This window comes from Vicugna pacos, chromosome 33 (assembly GCF_048564905.1).
Source record: "Vicugna pacos chromosome 33, VicPac4, whole genome shotgun sequence".
NCBI lineage: Eukaryota > Metazoa > Chordata > Mammalia > Artiodactyla > Camelidae > Vicugna > Vicugna pacos.
In genome coordinates, this window is record NC_133019.1 from 10,108,292 (window position 1) to 10,125,421 (window position 17,130).

General features: G+C 38.1%; 1 protein-coding gene across 3 annotated transcripts in view; it reads right to left on the reverse strand.

Annotated features, from left to right (window-relative positions):
- ARHGEF12 (Rho guanine nucleotide exchange factor 12) overlaps nucleotides 1–14,972 on the reverse strand; it is a 123,824-nt gene extending 108,852 nt beyond the window's left edge. For all 3 annotated transcript variants that reach the window (XM_015242133.3, XM_015242134.3, XM_015242132.3), the window contains exon 1: nucleotides 14,585–14,972. In XM_015242133.3, the coding sequence (XP_015097619.1) occupies nucleotides 14,585–14,616 (32 nt within the window). In that variant the 5' untranslated portion in view covers nucleotides 14,617–14,972. The remainder of the gene's footprint in view (nucleotides 1–14,584) is intronic.
- Between the last annotated feature and the right edge of the window lie 2,158 nt (nucleotides 14,973–17,130).

The window sequence follows — 17,130 nt, forward strand, 5'->3', positions numbered from 1 at the left end:
ATGTAGGGCTCATAAGAAAATTATCTGGAACAAAAAATTACATTCCTATTAAAGTGCCCTGGGTATTTCCTGCAACACAATTTTGAAATTGCTGGTGTAATTTACATTAAAAGATAGGAGACTAAATAAATATACTTCTTTGGCTGAGCTCTCATTTGAATTTTACACTACTTGTGTTTGGATTCTAACTTCACAGAAATGATATCTACCCAAAATCACGTGCAGTAAAAAATACGAACCAAGAGTCAAAAGACCTGGATTTTGAACCTGGTCTCAAAAATGTATTAGCTAGGAAATACTGGGCTAATCAATGAATGTCTCTAAATCTAAGTTTTTACTCATCTGTAAGAAGGGAATAACATCCGCCTTGTAGTGTTGTTATATGTATTAAGTATAATGTCCATAAAACACCTAGAATTATACTTAATAAATGGAAGCTTATTACTGTTACTCTATGAGGAAACAACTGTAAAAGTATAGTAAATGAGAATGTACATTAGTACTAGTATCATGCAAATAAACATGTAAAAGTGACAACGATTTGACTTGTTAGATATGACAAGTCTGAAGTGGATCATATTCTTTGTATGATAATAACCTTCTCATTTTTAAATATGGAAAAAATAAGCACAGGCAAATATTTCTATAAGAACTAGATTATTTATGGACTGTGAATTGGTTGTTTACCTCCTCATTATTTTTTCCAATCTGACTTTTAACTTCATCAACCGTCAAAGGTAACAGAACATTCTCCAGACGAGTCATATCGATAACAAACTTTGCAAGCTGGATAAGCAAAGGTTTCCTTATTACTAACAGTGTGAGGAAGCAATTCTAGCTAAAATGAGATATGGTAAATATTTATGCAAAATTAACAGAGCTTTACCCCACAGGGAGGCTGCAAGCATGGGAAAAGGCAACTTCCCAGAACTCAGCACAGCGGATGTCTGCAGCTCTCCCTGAGGGCTTTAAAGTCTCCACATCCATAAGAAAGGTTCCAAGGGCACTGCCTTTCTGTATGCAGTCTCCTTGTGAGTCTCATACCTAGTAAGATTCTCATGGTAGAATTCTCTGGCTTTTTCTACCTAGAAACAGGACTTACTCAATAAAAGATTTGGTTTGTGGGCTTCTTTTTCAAACAATCTGCCTGCCTCTGTTCTAGATTCTCTGCAGTTACTAAGAAAATGCAAGAAAACAATTTATAGTGTGAAAGAGTTAGGTTAAAAAACTAACACACGTGAATATCTCTTAAGCAAAATATCTTTTCCAATGTTATGGCATTAAAAGTGGCGAGACTAAAATGATTCATGCGGTAACAAAAAAAAATCATTTACAAAGACATGAAGATTAAAAGCAACAATGTTTTATGGCATAGAAGATGAATCTAGAGCTAGAATAAAATGGCTAATTACATATTTTTTTCAGGGGTAGAAAATATAAACTAAATGATAATGAAGAGAAGATTACTATTATAATAAGAAATCTTTAAAAAGAAAATATTATCTCCATTACCACTTAACCAAACATAGACTCTTGCTAAGAAAAAACTTAAACCCAATTTGCTATCATTTATGTTTCACAAAGGCCTGATCACTTACTATTAAAATCATTTATTTGATGTCTTTTCTTCCTGTTACACGGTACAACAATTTTTTGAGTCCCTTCTTACTGTTCTGTGTGCCTGTAATACAAAAAACAAAAACAAAAACAAAAAACCACCCACAGAACTCTTATTAAATGGGCCTTAAACGTCTCAAAAGAACTTCACAATAGTTACAATGGAAAATGATTTGTAAGCAACATATATTAGGCTTCAAAAAAGTGTAGTTTTTACAAATGTGTGTATATATTTAAAACAATGAATAAGAAACCAAGATGCAATGTAGCCATTTTTTAGAGGAAATGAGACAAAATCCCTCTAGAAAAGGGAACAGGTAAATAGGTGATTAAGAGTAGAAAGAATGAAACATAGTTATGAAGTTATAACGTGAAGACAACACTTCAATATTTGGTGAAGATGAAATCCACTTTTTGGGTTTCATCCAACTGATTCAAAAGATTCACTGACTGATCCAGATGAGCCAATCTTAGTAAAAGCAGGCCCAAGATCTGTAGGCCAAAAGAAAATGGGCACTGAAGTCATAATCCCAACTCTTCTGTTTAGAAACTATGTGACCTTGAGCAAGTCAGTGATGATGCTAGAACCTCATTTTTCTCTGTTTTAAAATGGGAACAATGATATGTAATTCACACTGCTAAGAAGATTTAAAAAGATGATGCGGGGGGCGGGGGGGAAGAGATAGACTGGGATTTCAAAATTGTAGAATAGATAAACAAGATTATACTGTATAGCACAGGGAAATATATACGGATCTTATGGGAGCTCACAGAGTAAAAAATGTGACAATGAATATATACATGTTCACGTGTAACTGAAAAATTGTGCTCTACACTGGAATTTGACACAACATTGTAAAATGATTATAAATCAATTAAAAAATGTTAAAAAAAATTTAAAAAAAAAAAGATGCAGGGAAAATACCTAGGACAGTGCCCAGTAGTTAGTATGTACTCAATAAATACAAAATCCTCGACCACACTCCAAATTTCCTTGTCAGATTAAATTTCATCTATTTTTAAATGATCATTTTCACCTATTTTTATCTTGCCACCTTTCTAATGTGTAAGGTATCAGAACAAGTCATCACCATTCACCATTTAAGAACTGTCTTCCTAACCAAACTACTGTAGTTTCCAGAATCCTTCACGATAAACTCATCACCATATTCATCACTAGATGAGCAAAGTATAGGCCTAATGGGTTACTATTACCTTCCAAGAGGTAGCTACTGAGCAGAGAGGTCCTCCTCCGTAGTGACTAAAGCAGTGGCTAATCAATAAAACGTGACTTCTTCTATTCAAAAGCAATGCGGTATAAACTGGCTGTTTATCTACTTTATAAACAGAAGTTAAAAGCAATGGACATTGAAGGTTTTTAAATTTCAACTTGCACCAAGTCCTTTCATTCTGGTTTAGATAACTCACCCTACCCCAAAATATAATTAAACTGAAAAATAAAAGGAAACATAAAAAGATAGTATGTGATAGGAAATAACACTTTAAAAATCTGTAAAATAAGATAAACCAAACCATTAATTATGATTTCATACCACTACTTCCCCAAAATACACATGACTTCTCACCTTAATCTTCAGTATTAATCAATTAATATCACTTGTACAGGTAAATTTCTTAATTCTTAAAAATAAATCCGTAGTTAGCAAGAGCTCAAAATAACTTTGCCAACACAATGACCTACAAAGAGGCATTCAATATTTACTGAACAAATGAATAAACAAATGAATTGATGTTGTAAAAATAGAACTGGACAAATTGTGAGTGATCAAAAGCAGATTTAAAAACTGATTTCCAGCTCACAGCGAAAAAAAAATGTGACAATGAATATATGCATGTTCATGTATAACTGAAAAATTGTGCTCTACACTGGAATTTGACACAACATCGTAAAATGACTATAACGCAATAAAAAATGTTAAAGAATAAAAAATAAAAACTGATTTCCAATTCTGAAAATCTTACCAATTCTGTTAACTAGAGATGTTACTGTTTCAGTCTGAGTTGAAATAACTGTCTCTAGTCTATTCCTCTCTTCCAAATGCATCTTAATTCTAAAAATAGCCTATAATTTGAAATACAAAGGAAAAAGAATATTATCACACAAGGAAAAAAACAGTCGCAGCAGGAGCAGCAGCAAATACACATGAATTCAAAATCATTTTATATGCATAGATCAAAATTCTAGGAAAACCTAACTAATTTCTGAGGTTTAAACAGTAATAGCTATTATAACTTACTGACCTCTTTAAAGTACTTAAATACATTTCCATTTAATTTTTATGGCAACTCTGAAAAGTTGTTTTTTTTTCTCATTTTTACAGATGAGAATACTAAACTGTTGCTCAGAGATGTAAACTTGCCTAAGGTCTCCCCGCTTGTAAGCAGCAGAACAAGTCTGACACACCAAAACCCGAGCTCGTTTCTCTGCATCATCCTCATTCAGTTCCCTTTCACTGCTTCTCTTACAAAAGCTAAAAACTACAAAGTAAAATTAAAAAAATACATATACATATATATATAATTAAGGGCTAAAATATCTTTTCTTTTAAAAGCTACTTTTAATCTGACAATGAGAACAGTCTCAAAAAGAATTCTGCCAGGGGAGTCAAAATTAATATAATTACTAATATTTATCCATAAATATATTTTACTTAACTCCTATTTTTAGAAACAAATTATACCTTGTATCCTATTATGCAATAATTGCATGGTAAGAACCTTCTTTTTTTTTTTTAAACTATTCACATCCATTTATTAACACACCCAATTTAACTTTAAACACTGTCTCAAGAATTATGATCATATAAGGCTTCTGCGTAAACAGTAATGAGAAACCAGAAATCTTCCCACAAATTGTGCAATCAACAAATGCAACTAAAATGCAACCAAAATGCAAGTAAATTCTTCTCACAAAGGTACTGACAAACTATTACCTCTAAAAATGTCCTTCAATCGTGATACAACAGAAAAATCACATAAACAAAGGCAAATCAAAGAGTTATTCTCCGTGGGAAAAGAATTATTTATTTAAATTTTAAATAGGCTATATTGTACCAAGCAACCAAAGCCAGAATAAACCCAATGCCAAGAAAACTTCAAATTTAAATAAAATTTTTATGCACAAGCCAATGATTTTTCTACGGCAGTTACTACATGGATTCTGAAATGAGATTAACAATATAACTTAAAGAAAAGTAAACTACTTGGGTACCTAGAAAGACCACTTAATCTAAGTGTTTCTATGCACAGTGAGAGATGCCAGCTAAGAAAACGAAATCAGATAGTACTATACTGGAACAAACTACCTGCCTCATGTTATACAGTAACTTATTCACTAGGCTGTGTAAATCCTCCTTGATCACCTCATTGTCACCTGCCAATCTACAAACAGAAGGGGCTGTATCTGTTTAATTTGCTTCCCACTGCTGAGTATATAACACTTCCTCCCCAAAGAATGTTCCGTGAAACTGATGATCCTAAATCCATAATGTAATGCCTATTACTCCCATAACCATAGAAATGACAAGCAAGCTTACTGTATTACACTGTATGCCAATCAAACCTATGAAGTCTTGAGTCAAAATGGAGGCTTTAAAAAAGGCCCTCAGAAGAACTAACCTGAGCACTTGAGAGTGGCTTTAATTATTTCTAAACTAAAATTAGACAGACTCACTTCCTTATTTTTATATCATCTTAGGGATCTCTTAAAGATTTTGATAGAAGCTTTCTGTGCACAGCAAATAGCATAGGTGAATACAGGATTTTTATAAATGATTCTGATGTTCTTCTCCAGAGTAAATAACATCACTGACTGGGAACTCCCAGAAGACTTAGAGCCATTAAGGGCTGGGATTCCTTTCAACTGGCATCCTTCCAACAGAGGCTCAGTGAGAAATGAAACCTCCTGCAAATCAAATCTGTTGCAATGTTATTTTTTCCAGAGGTTAATTACCTGCTTCTGCTACACACACACACACACACACACACACACACACACACACACACACTAAAGTGGAGAAAAGGAGGTACTGGAAAAATAGATGACATTCTACTGTAAGCCTCCTCCAGAAATACTCAAAATAAAATAAATCAGAACAAGTTTCTGGCTGTCAAATTCTAGATACACTCCCTCAACATCCTCTCCTACTTGACACCTGTCAATCCATAGTACCATTACTCAAACTAATAGACAGTAAGAATTTACTGAAAGAAGTTACACTTTCAGATCTTATCTTTCAGAGATACTTGGTGAAATACTTAGAGGTGAAATTATGATACCCAGCAACTGCTTCACAATAATCCAGTGGAGAAGCAGGGCAAGGAAAGAGATGAACCCAGATGGTCCATGCACTGTAAATTATTGAAGTTAATGATGGGAACATGGAAGTTTATTATGCTATTCTCTGTACTTTGGTGCAAGTTTCAAATATTCCATTTAAAAAACTTTCAGAGGTTCAAAACAACCCATTTAACAAGGATTTATTGAGCACCTCCAGTGGTAGACTATATTATTGTTCATAATTATTCACTCTCCCCTTTCCTTCCTTAAGAGGATTATACAGCCTTATTCATTATCATGTGACTTACAAAGTCTGTGGGAGGAGTATACCTCCCTAGCCCACTGACAATAAGGGTGACCATACACTTGCCTTGGCCAATGACATGTGAGTGATGTGATGTACATCATGACTGAGTAGAAGCTTTAAAAGCCATGGAGTATTTGTATCAGTTTTCCTGCTCTTTCTTTTTGCCATGGTAATGGCATATCACACATAGGGGCTGCTCCTTCAGCCAGGGTTCCAAAAATGCTACTGCCAATCTACAGCTGACAAGATGTAATGTAAGCCACCGGTATCTGAAGGTGTTGCTATGGTAGAATAATGTAGCAAAAGCTGATAGGTATACCTACTATAGGCTAGGTACAAAGAATATTAAACTGATGGGCCAGTGTATTTAAAAGAATGTTTAGGAAGGTAGACACACACGAAAATTAACTATAGTTACGTCTTAGGAGAGAGCCTCAGAACCAGAGGGTGTGTAGGGATAAAGGTAAGATCAGAGAGAGAAATGTGTGTGTGTGTGTGTGTGTGTGTGTGTGTGTGTGTGTGTGTGTGTGTGTGTGTGTGTGTGTGTGTGTGTGTGTGTGTGTTTAACCTGAACAACATCATCTGGGTACCTGGATAACTTGGGCTATTTCTTTCTTCCTTATGCTTTTTAGTATTAAAAATGAATAAAAATATAATAAAGCAGATAGTAATTATTTTAAAATGAATAAGAACTATCTTACCCTAAAGGAACTCAAAAAATTATTTGTAATTTAGCTTTAAAAAAAAGCCTCTTCCCATAAAACATTCACTGTTAATTCTTTAAAGTGACAAAGTCTAAAAACAAAAACAAAATTTTAAAAATTAGGGGTATAACATATGCAATTCTAGAGAAGGAGGGTATATATAGCTCAAGTGGTAGAACGCATGCTTAGCACGCAGGAGGGTTCAATCCCCAGAACCGCCTCGAAAAATAATAAATAAACCTAATTACCTCCCTGTGGGGGAAAAATATATATGCAATTCTATCAGTTTGCTCATTTTAAGGTTTTAACAAAGCCAAGATAGGGTTTCGTTTATGTGCAGCTACTGATCTCAAAGGAAGTTGTCTCAGTTACATTATTTTAGTATGTCAGTTAAACTGATGAAGAAGCTTGATCCAGCTGTTAAGTTTTGTAAGCCTTAACCAGTACTATAGACAAGGTATCTACTCCACTAAGTTAACTCATGCAGCGTAAAGATTATTTTTTAAAAAACATTAGATGGGGAAAAAAGGAAAAAATTCTAACCATGACTCTTGCAGTGATTAAACAACACTAAAATGAATATAGAAGTCAAGGTCCATACAGTAACATTTTAGTACATGATCATGTTTTTTCTTAAATTCAAGCAATAACCTGCAAACATGATTAGGGACATTTCTGCCCTTTTCATCTCAGGATCTCAAATCAGTGTTTATGAACATTAATTTAACCCTCATATTGCCCAAGAGTAGGTTATTATACATTATAACCAGCTATCCTACCACTACAAAATATTCAAATACCCCTTCAGCAGTACCCGCCCTGAGAAGATCTTGCCCAAACAGCCAATAAGACAGGAAGTAAGCTGACACTGCATATGCCACCAACAATCTCTGAAAAGATCAGACCTTCACCCACAAGAACCACTTCCTCTGAGAAAACCACAGAGATTGTATAGGGCAACCACAGCATATCAGCTTGTGTCTGGGATACAGGCATCCAAAATCTGTAGAAGGATATGTCTAAGCACCTTCACAAAATTTCTTATGTGTATTTAAGTATATCTGGGGGACTTGTTACTCTTCTGGACAAGACAGAGCCACCTTCTGCATTACATGATCAATTTCACATATAATTTATTCAGATGCTGATGAAGTCTCCAGTTTTTCAACAATAACCTACATTTTCTGAATCTACGTAAGACCTATAAAATCCTCTTTGAGCTAGAGTGTGTAAAGCTAAAATTAGCATTTAAATACAATATTTAACCAAAACTGTACTCAGAGCAGTATCTTTAAATGCCTAAAATAGGCTTTATAACATCAAAAGAAAAAGCAATGTGACAAGCAGCTAATAGTAAACATTAATTAAAGCAGACTTTCTTATATATTTCCAATTTTTTTCATGAATTGTTACAGTCCCAGGACAAGAAATCTAATTTTCACTGACCATTAGATTTGCTTGTCTCTCAACGCTGGGAAGCCATCCAGGCCTGTCATGTGACTATGATCTCAAAAACCAGGATTCAGCACTTGAATTAATAAAAGATCCTGTTTTGGTATGAATCTAAACTGTCAGCTGCATTGGTGCATTTTAATTCAATATGGTAAACTTGGTCTATTTCTCCTTTTGCTGAAAGTCAGTAATACATGCTTACACAATTTAGGCAAAGCCACTGGCCTCTGGTTCTATCCTGTATTACCTCTGTAAAATCAAAAAGCTGAAAATCACTCTAGGTACTAGCTTCACAGGTTTGTCTTGGAGTTACAAGCTGTCTTACAAAATTCTTTCATATATGGCCATCTTGGTACTCTAGATATTCTAACAGAAAAAGTAGAAGCCCTAAATCTGGCCTGTTTCCAAAATTCTAAAGTTTGAGGAAACAAAACCACTAGCAAACCACTTAAGATCAAAGATATCCATTTAAATAATTTTAAATTAAGTATCAACGAACAAAGTCTACTAAAACAATATTCAAGAGCTCTACAATCTTATACATCTACCTTATAACTTAAATGTGCACTTTTTCCTTCTGTTACTGTCTCTTACTATTAGTAACAATTCTTGCAAATACAGCGATAAGAAAATAAAACTATTTCAATTTTAATAATAGTGCTTCTTACTGGAAAAATATTGCTAAGCATTTTAAGTCTATTTCTTTTCACTAATATGTGGGAATAACAAGAAAAAAATAAGGTAAAACTTAATACACATACCCCAAAAAAAGGAAAAAAATGACACAATTTAAGGTAAGACTGAAAAATCACTGCAAAAAAGGTAACAATTTCCAGATGTATCTCACCATACTGCAACAGATATTTTATTTTAAAGCTACAATCATGTCTCTTCACTTTCTTCTAAGTTCAGACATGTTTCATCTTCATTTCAGATTAATTTTCAATCAAGGATGACTTATTATTTCTGTTTGCTACACTTCTGTCACAGAATTGATAACACTTCTTACACTGGGGCACTAGTATTTGAAAGAATAACTTTGTAAAGAAGACTTTTATAATATGAGTAATTGCTTAATTAGTCAATTTGCTAATTAGGCTGTTTGTATAAATTTGTTTATTGTTTTATTTGATGGTGACTTCTCCCACATCCATTCTTAAAACTATCTAAAATAAAACTGAATTAAAATGACCTTGAGGATCTCTTTACTGATAATTTTGGGCTATGACTGAAGAAAACTGAAGACCTCCTGAATTACAGTAAACTAAACTGGAGCTTGCTGTTCTAGAATATGAGTAAAGACATAGATATAGATATAGAATAGCATATTTTGTATCTGACAGCATTGAAGGAAAAAATCATTTTGCACTAGAAGAGCAATTGGGGAAAAAAAGCTAATAAAATATTAGGAAGAATAGGCTGATTTGTAGACAACCGATCAACAGAACATACAACTTGGCTAAGCAAAGAATAAGGGTAGGGGGAAGGAAAGGGTGGTGGATAACTGTCTGAACAATTTAGAGTCATATAAACATAAAATGGGAGGAGAGCATTATTTAGCCTGGTACAGTAAGTATATACAAGTAACAGGACAACTTAAAAGAAAAGTTTGTGCTAAAGATCAGGAAAAACTTCCTGACTGCAAGATCTATCAGATTGTTATTCAGTCTCCTGAGGAAGTGACGAGAGCTTTATCCTCTAGAGATTCTTAAAATTAGAATGACAAGGTACTAGAAAGCATCCTGTAAGAGAAAAATCCAACTCTGACTTGGCCACTTGGAAAGTTACAAGGGAAGTAGAACACAAAAATATACATAGAAAGACAGTAATTTAAAGTGAAAAGTGGGGGACTTGAGAGCCAGAAAACGTTGTAGGTGTTAAAGAACTACACTATCACAGGGTATCATTACATACATGAGGATATTTTACTCAAAAGGAAACAAAGTATTTATAATTTCACTGACTTAAAAATTTCAGTTCAAATAACACTATTTTGAAAACTCAATTATTAAAAGGAAAAGGAGCATATTTCCAAATGAAGTTTTAAAACATCATAAAAATCAAGTTTTAATGGATGAGACCAAACAAAGTTAAGATCCCTGCTTCTAAAAATGTGGCATGGTCAATTTCTAGGAGATAGGCAATTATATGATAAGAAACACTTCTAGTAACTTTGTTAAGATAGCCATGATGTAAAAAAAAAAGCGCTTCTCCAATTACCTCTGGAAAACCATTAAAATATCCTGCTGCTTCTGTAATCCGTATCAGTTTGGTAGGCAATTCACGCCCATTTCTAGCTGGCTTTCAGAACAGGCAACCACATTATTTTACTCAGATTTTCCAACTGTTTTCCCTGGAATCACAATGCCCCCCAGGGAAAATATGTAAAATATATCATTTAAGGGCTTCAAGAATGTATGCCTCAAATATCATTTTCTAAACTGCAAGTTTTAAAAAACCCTGTATGTTAAGTGGTATTACCAGGTTAACATATTTCTATAATGATTCAAATAAAGCTTTTTCTTGTCATCTCACTGAATAATATGAACCACATATAAACGTGCCATCAATCTGGAAGACTACATAACTCTATACTTTTTTAAAAATTTACTTCAGACTGTACATGTTGACTCATATAAAACTGTACAAGTGAGTATAGTATAGTATACTTATATGAATTAGGATTTTATACTGAACAACTAGAAGAAAAAACATGAAACCGAATAGAAAGCTAGCACTGTAATCGTGATCCCCACTTTCAGTTTAGTATTTATCAAATGATTGATTTTACAAGTGAATGTTACAAATAATTTCACCTTGCAGATGACTCTGGAAGCCCTGAAAATAGCACATACAGGAATGTTTTGTTTCTTAATCAAAAGCATTATTAGCATTGTTGGCAGAAAAAGTATCATGAGTAAAAATGCTAATTACTAGGTAAATGCATATAAAGCCACAAGTTTCCACACTCACTTTAAAAAATTTGCTTAAGTTAAACAAGCTTAAAGCTTTAGCATTAAAAAAAAATGCCAATACATCAAAAACCTTTTTTACCTACAAATTAAAAACAATAAAATCCACAAGTCCTAGACAAGACAAAGCTTCATTTATTTCAGCAAAGATCTTTATAACAAAATTCTACTGGCACTGCCCCCGAAAAACCACTGTTCTAGAATATAGCCTGAAATAATTTATTGAGTCCACTGAAAAAGCATTCTCTCCTGTCTCTCAGAAGAAATTCCAATTGCCGCAGGACCCCTTAACTCTCAGGGAGACAGACAAGCATCTAGGAGGGTTAGAAACAATCAGGATATATTTTAGGACTGTATGCAGCCATCAATGCAAACTGAAGAGCAACAATCATATACTTTTTACTACTTTTCAAGTGCCGTTCTAAAAGGTGAAAAATATACTCTCCAGGTCACAAAGAAGTTACAAACCAAGATGGTACTCATCACCTGCTTAGATTAAAAAACAACAACAACAACACAACAAACAGTTCAGATATACTACATAAAAAGAGCAGCTACCACGAACATAGTCTGAGTTTTAAATGGATGGCCACATCTTTAAAAACGGGGTTGGGGGACCTGGGAAGCAGAGATGAAGAGGAAGAAAAGGGAGTAAATGAATGTGTTAATTTAACTGCAAAATAATAACAGGATATAAAAGAGTTCTGAGAATCCAAAGTGACCAATCAGAGCCTAAACATAGCTGAATTCCATCCCAGCCCCAGCACGTCCCTGACACAAGAATAAAACCCTTCTTATCTTGTTCAGCCATGTGTCGCCTGCCACAAACTGCAAAACAGAACAACGCCCAAAACCAGCTAGTCTGATTTCAGCTGAGGACAGACAGACTCTGTAGTCAGAAAACACCACAATGAAAGAACTCTTAACTCACACAGCTGGCCTGGTGGGTCTGCACACTCTACAAAACAAAGCCATACCACATACAGTACTTCAAACTTGAAAGGATCTTTAAAAAGCTACACTGGCACTGTTAATTTGCCAGTTGCTGTAGAATCAGCAAAATACACCTACAGCATCCTGGAGTTAGGCAGTGAGAAGAGGATGAGGTAGGTAATGGCTGAGAAGTTAGGAAAAATTTTATACTCACAACTTTTGTTAAGGCATCCTGGTACAGAAATAATACTAAACCAGTACTTTTTACCCCAATATATATTCATATCAGGGACAACTACTCTCCTAAGAGTCAATGCATGCTTGATAGTACAGAACAAGGTATGTTTTTTTAAAAAAGTCATGGTCACATGAGAGTAATTCTTGTGGGGGAAAAAAAAAAACCTAGCAGTAAACTCCTAAGAAACACATATCCATGCTGTCTCAGCTGTGCATTAATTACTACATTAAGTGGCTTTCAAAGCTTTTTTCCTTTAAAAAATATATAATGTCAGGTAGCACCTAAAATAATTTGAGGCTGTTAATACCCAAATCAATTTGCAGATTCATCTTAGAATACTCATCTTTTTAACCCTTTGTCCTTGGCACAGTGCCTGGCAAAGAATAGGCATTGATTAACTGCATGTATCTCACCTAAGTTATAAAAAGGACACAAATCCCAAGATCTTATTCCCAAGATAGTGGAAAGAGAAAATCTCTGAGAAGCAAAGAGGAAGAAAGGTCATTAGTTGGGGGCTGTTTCTACAAAATTAAACACTCTACACTCCTAGTATTGCAATGGAAACGACCAACACTACATTAGTTTCTAACATGACCTGTCTCAACAGAGAGGGCAAGAACTGAATGAACTAGGGAAACAATTACCCACACACCTGTGGAAGTGACTTCTCAGAAGCAAAACACCCTGAAAGGAAAAAGAATGGGAATAACTAGAAGAAATCATGATAAGCATTGCTACTACTCATGTTAAATGTACCCTTGGAGAGGCTGAAAATTAAAATGCATTTAAAAAAAATACGCAAACAAAGAATAAATAGTTTAAGTATTTAATGGAATCTTTTAGGTGAACATTCATGTGATACTGGAAAGCATCAACAGGAAGAGGAAGTTCTGTTTCTGGAGTAGCTGTTATGGTATGATAATGGAATTTGGCCCTTTTAAAATCAACAAATGAGTCTTACAATTGGGTGAAACTCTCTTATTAGGAAATTCAACTACTTTCTGCAGGAGCACTGTTGTTGCACTTCTCATCAAAGTGCTTTTTCTGGTCCCTTTCTTCAGTTATTTGATCTTTTTTTGTGTGCGTTTCATGATGTAATAGTTTGAAGGCTGACCAAAAAAAAAAAAAAAAAAAGCTGACTGAAACTCGGTACCTGGATAATTAAACTGAGAAACAAAGTGTAGTAAAGGATGTGCTTTTATCACTTAACCTAATATTCCAAAAAATAACTCTTAAGAGTAAGGAATTCCACTTAAACCACAAGTGATCTAGCTCAATTTACCAACTACCACCAAGCAATACAGGTTAAGTACTAGAAAGGACTCACTCAACTCAACAAAGCCACCTGCAAGGTTCTATTATATAATTCGCTTAGCCTTTATACCCCTTAAATGCAAATGTTTCTGGAAGATGAAATTCTGAAAATGCAATAATTAAAATCTAGCCCCATGATGTTCTCTCGCCTTTTTTTTTTTTTTTTTTTAGCTCCTTGATATTGTCCTCACCAGCAGCCTGTGACTTCCTACGAGTTTCAACATTTTGGAAGACCATTAGATAATAAACACTGTACAAGTTAGTACTGAAAGGAGATCAAATTCATAAATCATCATGTGGCAGTCTGAGAATGAAGTGCACAAAGAGAAATTCCTATAATGCAACAGTGCCCAGAGAACTACAGGACAGGAAAAACTGATGAGGGACCAACACCCCGGCCGATTTCGGGCACTGACCTTCACCCAAAATGACCTTCCTCTGGTTCCAAGATGAGTACAGAATTCTAATGCACACTACAGACAGAAAAACACGGTCATGGTTTTACCTACCCCCTCCACCGAGAATCTGGAAAAAGTTTCTCGCCAGAAAAAAAAAAAAACTACATTTCCAAATTCAATCAACCGGGTAACTTGGCAGCAACCCCAGACTAATTGCAGAGCTCCGAAACAACCCTCATCCCGATGCCTTGTCAACTTCACTGGTCAAAGGCAATCGGCAATCACTGACTCTCCGGCTAGGTCGGGCCCCATGCAGGGAGGCTAAGCGCAGGGGGAGCTTCATACCAACCTGTCGGTGATAGTAGACTGTGTGCCACTCATTGGGGCCCGTGGCGAGAGATCCTCCTTTTAGCCAACTTGCATTTTACAGTAACACCTCCACCCCACCCCCAGTGCTCCGGGATCAGGCCCGATTCCGCAAGGAACACAAAAGTTCAACTCAAAACTCCATTCAGTCATCTAGAACGTCCGACTGGGGGGGGGGGGGTCACGGAAAGGGGATGTGGGTGGGAGCGAAGCAGGTTATCTCCCAAAACAAACCGAGCAAGTCGGTCAGAAGGCGAGTCCTAGAACTAGAGAGCAATCCTCGGGAAGGCACAGGAGAAAACTTCGTCACGGAGGGAAGTCGGCGAGCCGCGGGGAAGGGGGCCTGTGAGTCCCTCCAGGGCTGGGGCGGGATCGGTTCGGGGCTGGGTGTCGGCTCCTCCTCCCGGATCTCGGGGCCTGCAAGTCCCCGCCGCCAGGCCGGACACGCTGGGCTCCGCTCTCTATCTGGGGCCGCCGGCCGCTCGTGGCCGCAGCCTCGGCCGCGACTCGGGCCGCCCCGCGCCAGGCGCGCGCGGTTCCATGGCCCCGGGCCGGGGGACCCCTCTCGTCCTCCTCGCCGCCCCCACCAGGCTCCGGGCGCCGGGACGAGCGCGGGTGCCGGGGGAGGGGGTCCCGCAGCCGGCGGTGACAGGAACCTGGTCTCTCAGCGCCGCGGGCTGCTCCCCATCCCTCAGAGGCCCGGACTCTTCCGCGGTCTGCAGAGGCGGCGGCAGCGGCGGCTCCTCCCCGGCGCGCCGGTAGGCGGCGGTTGCCGCGAGGGGCGGGAGATTCCCGTCCGGCCCGGGCTGGGAGCACCGGCCCCGGAGGCCGGCGGCGACGGCGGCGACTCGGAGCGCAGGGCCGGCTCTCCGGGTCTCGGGGCCCTCGCGGGAGCGCGCGCGCGGCGGGCAGAGGAGGCCGCCGGCGGTGGGGGCCGCGCGACAATCGCAGGCGCGCGCACGGGTTCCGGTTCCGGTTCTGTCTTCCCAGCCCTGGCCGCGTCCAGCGCGAGCTCGCTCTTCCCCTCCCCCGTCGACTTTTTGGGCCTCCTCCCCTCTGACTTCGGGAAGCCGCCTCACCCGGGATCCCTCCGCGGCGCGCGGGGCCGCCCCCGCCGCCCCGCGCTCTCTTCCCAGCTCACCGCGCAGCGCGCCGCCCCCGCGCGGACGCCTCCGCCGGAGTCCTGTTTGGGGGAGCGAAAAAGTAGTTCTGCCGGCCGAAGGGACGTGGGGACCATCCAGCCCCGGGAGTCCCGCCCGCCGACCCTCCGTCGTCCCCAGGGCCCTGCGAATGCCGGAGATCTGTACTTTGGAGTCTGGCTTCTACGAACTCGGCTTTAACCGGAGACCACCAAAGAGCACGCCCCCAAACCCAAGGAGTCCGGGATGAGAGGCTCTTTGGAAATTACCCACCCCAACTCATAGAAACGTATTCCTTAAGGGAGCTTGCCTGTTATTATTTTCCGATGACACGTAGAGGCCGCTTTTGACTGATGGAAGCAAACTTAGGTCGGGGTCCCTGGACACCTTTCCTCCCTTAGGAAACAGACCCCAGCATAGAGAGGTTTTGGCCTTGGCCGCTCACCTGGGGCACCTGCTGGCCTCATCCCAGGACAGGGGCTGCAGTGCCCAAGTCTTGGCTGCCCCGGGAGGGCTGGAGGATGGGAGGGCTGGGGAGAGAGAATTTGGGAACTGGAGTCAGGATTTCTTCGTATAATGTTGCTTTTAGGCTGCTTCTGCCTTGGCAAAATGAAATATATTATTTGCCAGATTGAGCAAGCATGGTGCTTTCCACAGGGACTTAACAAGCTTGCTGTGGAAAGAAATGGGAGCAGAAAGTAAAGTATACTTATACTGTAAATAGCATTACATTTCTCTTTGAAGAGCCCCCAAATTTATTTATTCCTTCCTTCCTTCCTTTCTTTCTTTCTTTTTCTTCTACTGGGTAGATTTAGATATCCATCTAGTTTTATGATTGCATAATTCTGGATTGTAGGGATTCAAGTACCATATACAATATATTTCTTCAGTTCCGCCTGCAAACATCTGAAGTGGCTCTTTATCCAACTATTTTCAGACTTTTTTTTTTTTTGAGTTCAAACCTGTATTGGTGGGTAAGGATCTTGGGCCTTTTTGTGGAAATCAAGTGGCAAAGCAAATCTAATGAACAGTCGATGTCGAGAGGGAAAACAATTACCTCTTAACAATGCTGTTTCTAAAAGTCAGTCTGCAACAGTGCATGAAAGGATCATTATCCCTGAATAGATGCATGAGCTAAGGTTGACGTTAGAACTGGGTTTTTAAAAAAAGGAAAAGATAAACAGAGGCCAAAGATGACTCTTTATTGCTTGTTTTTTTTTTTTAAATTCAGGGCACAGCCAGCTAATTTTGTAATGTTTATTCTGGGAAAGAATAGAAGCAGATTAGGGTTCCAAGCCACTTTCCTAATGATCAGACCAGGACACATTGCCACCTGCTGGTATACCCTAGCATGATAATTCTATCCTGAAAACTTAAGTTTCGTATTTTC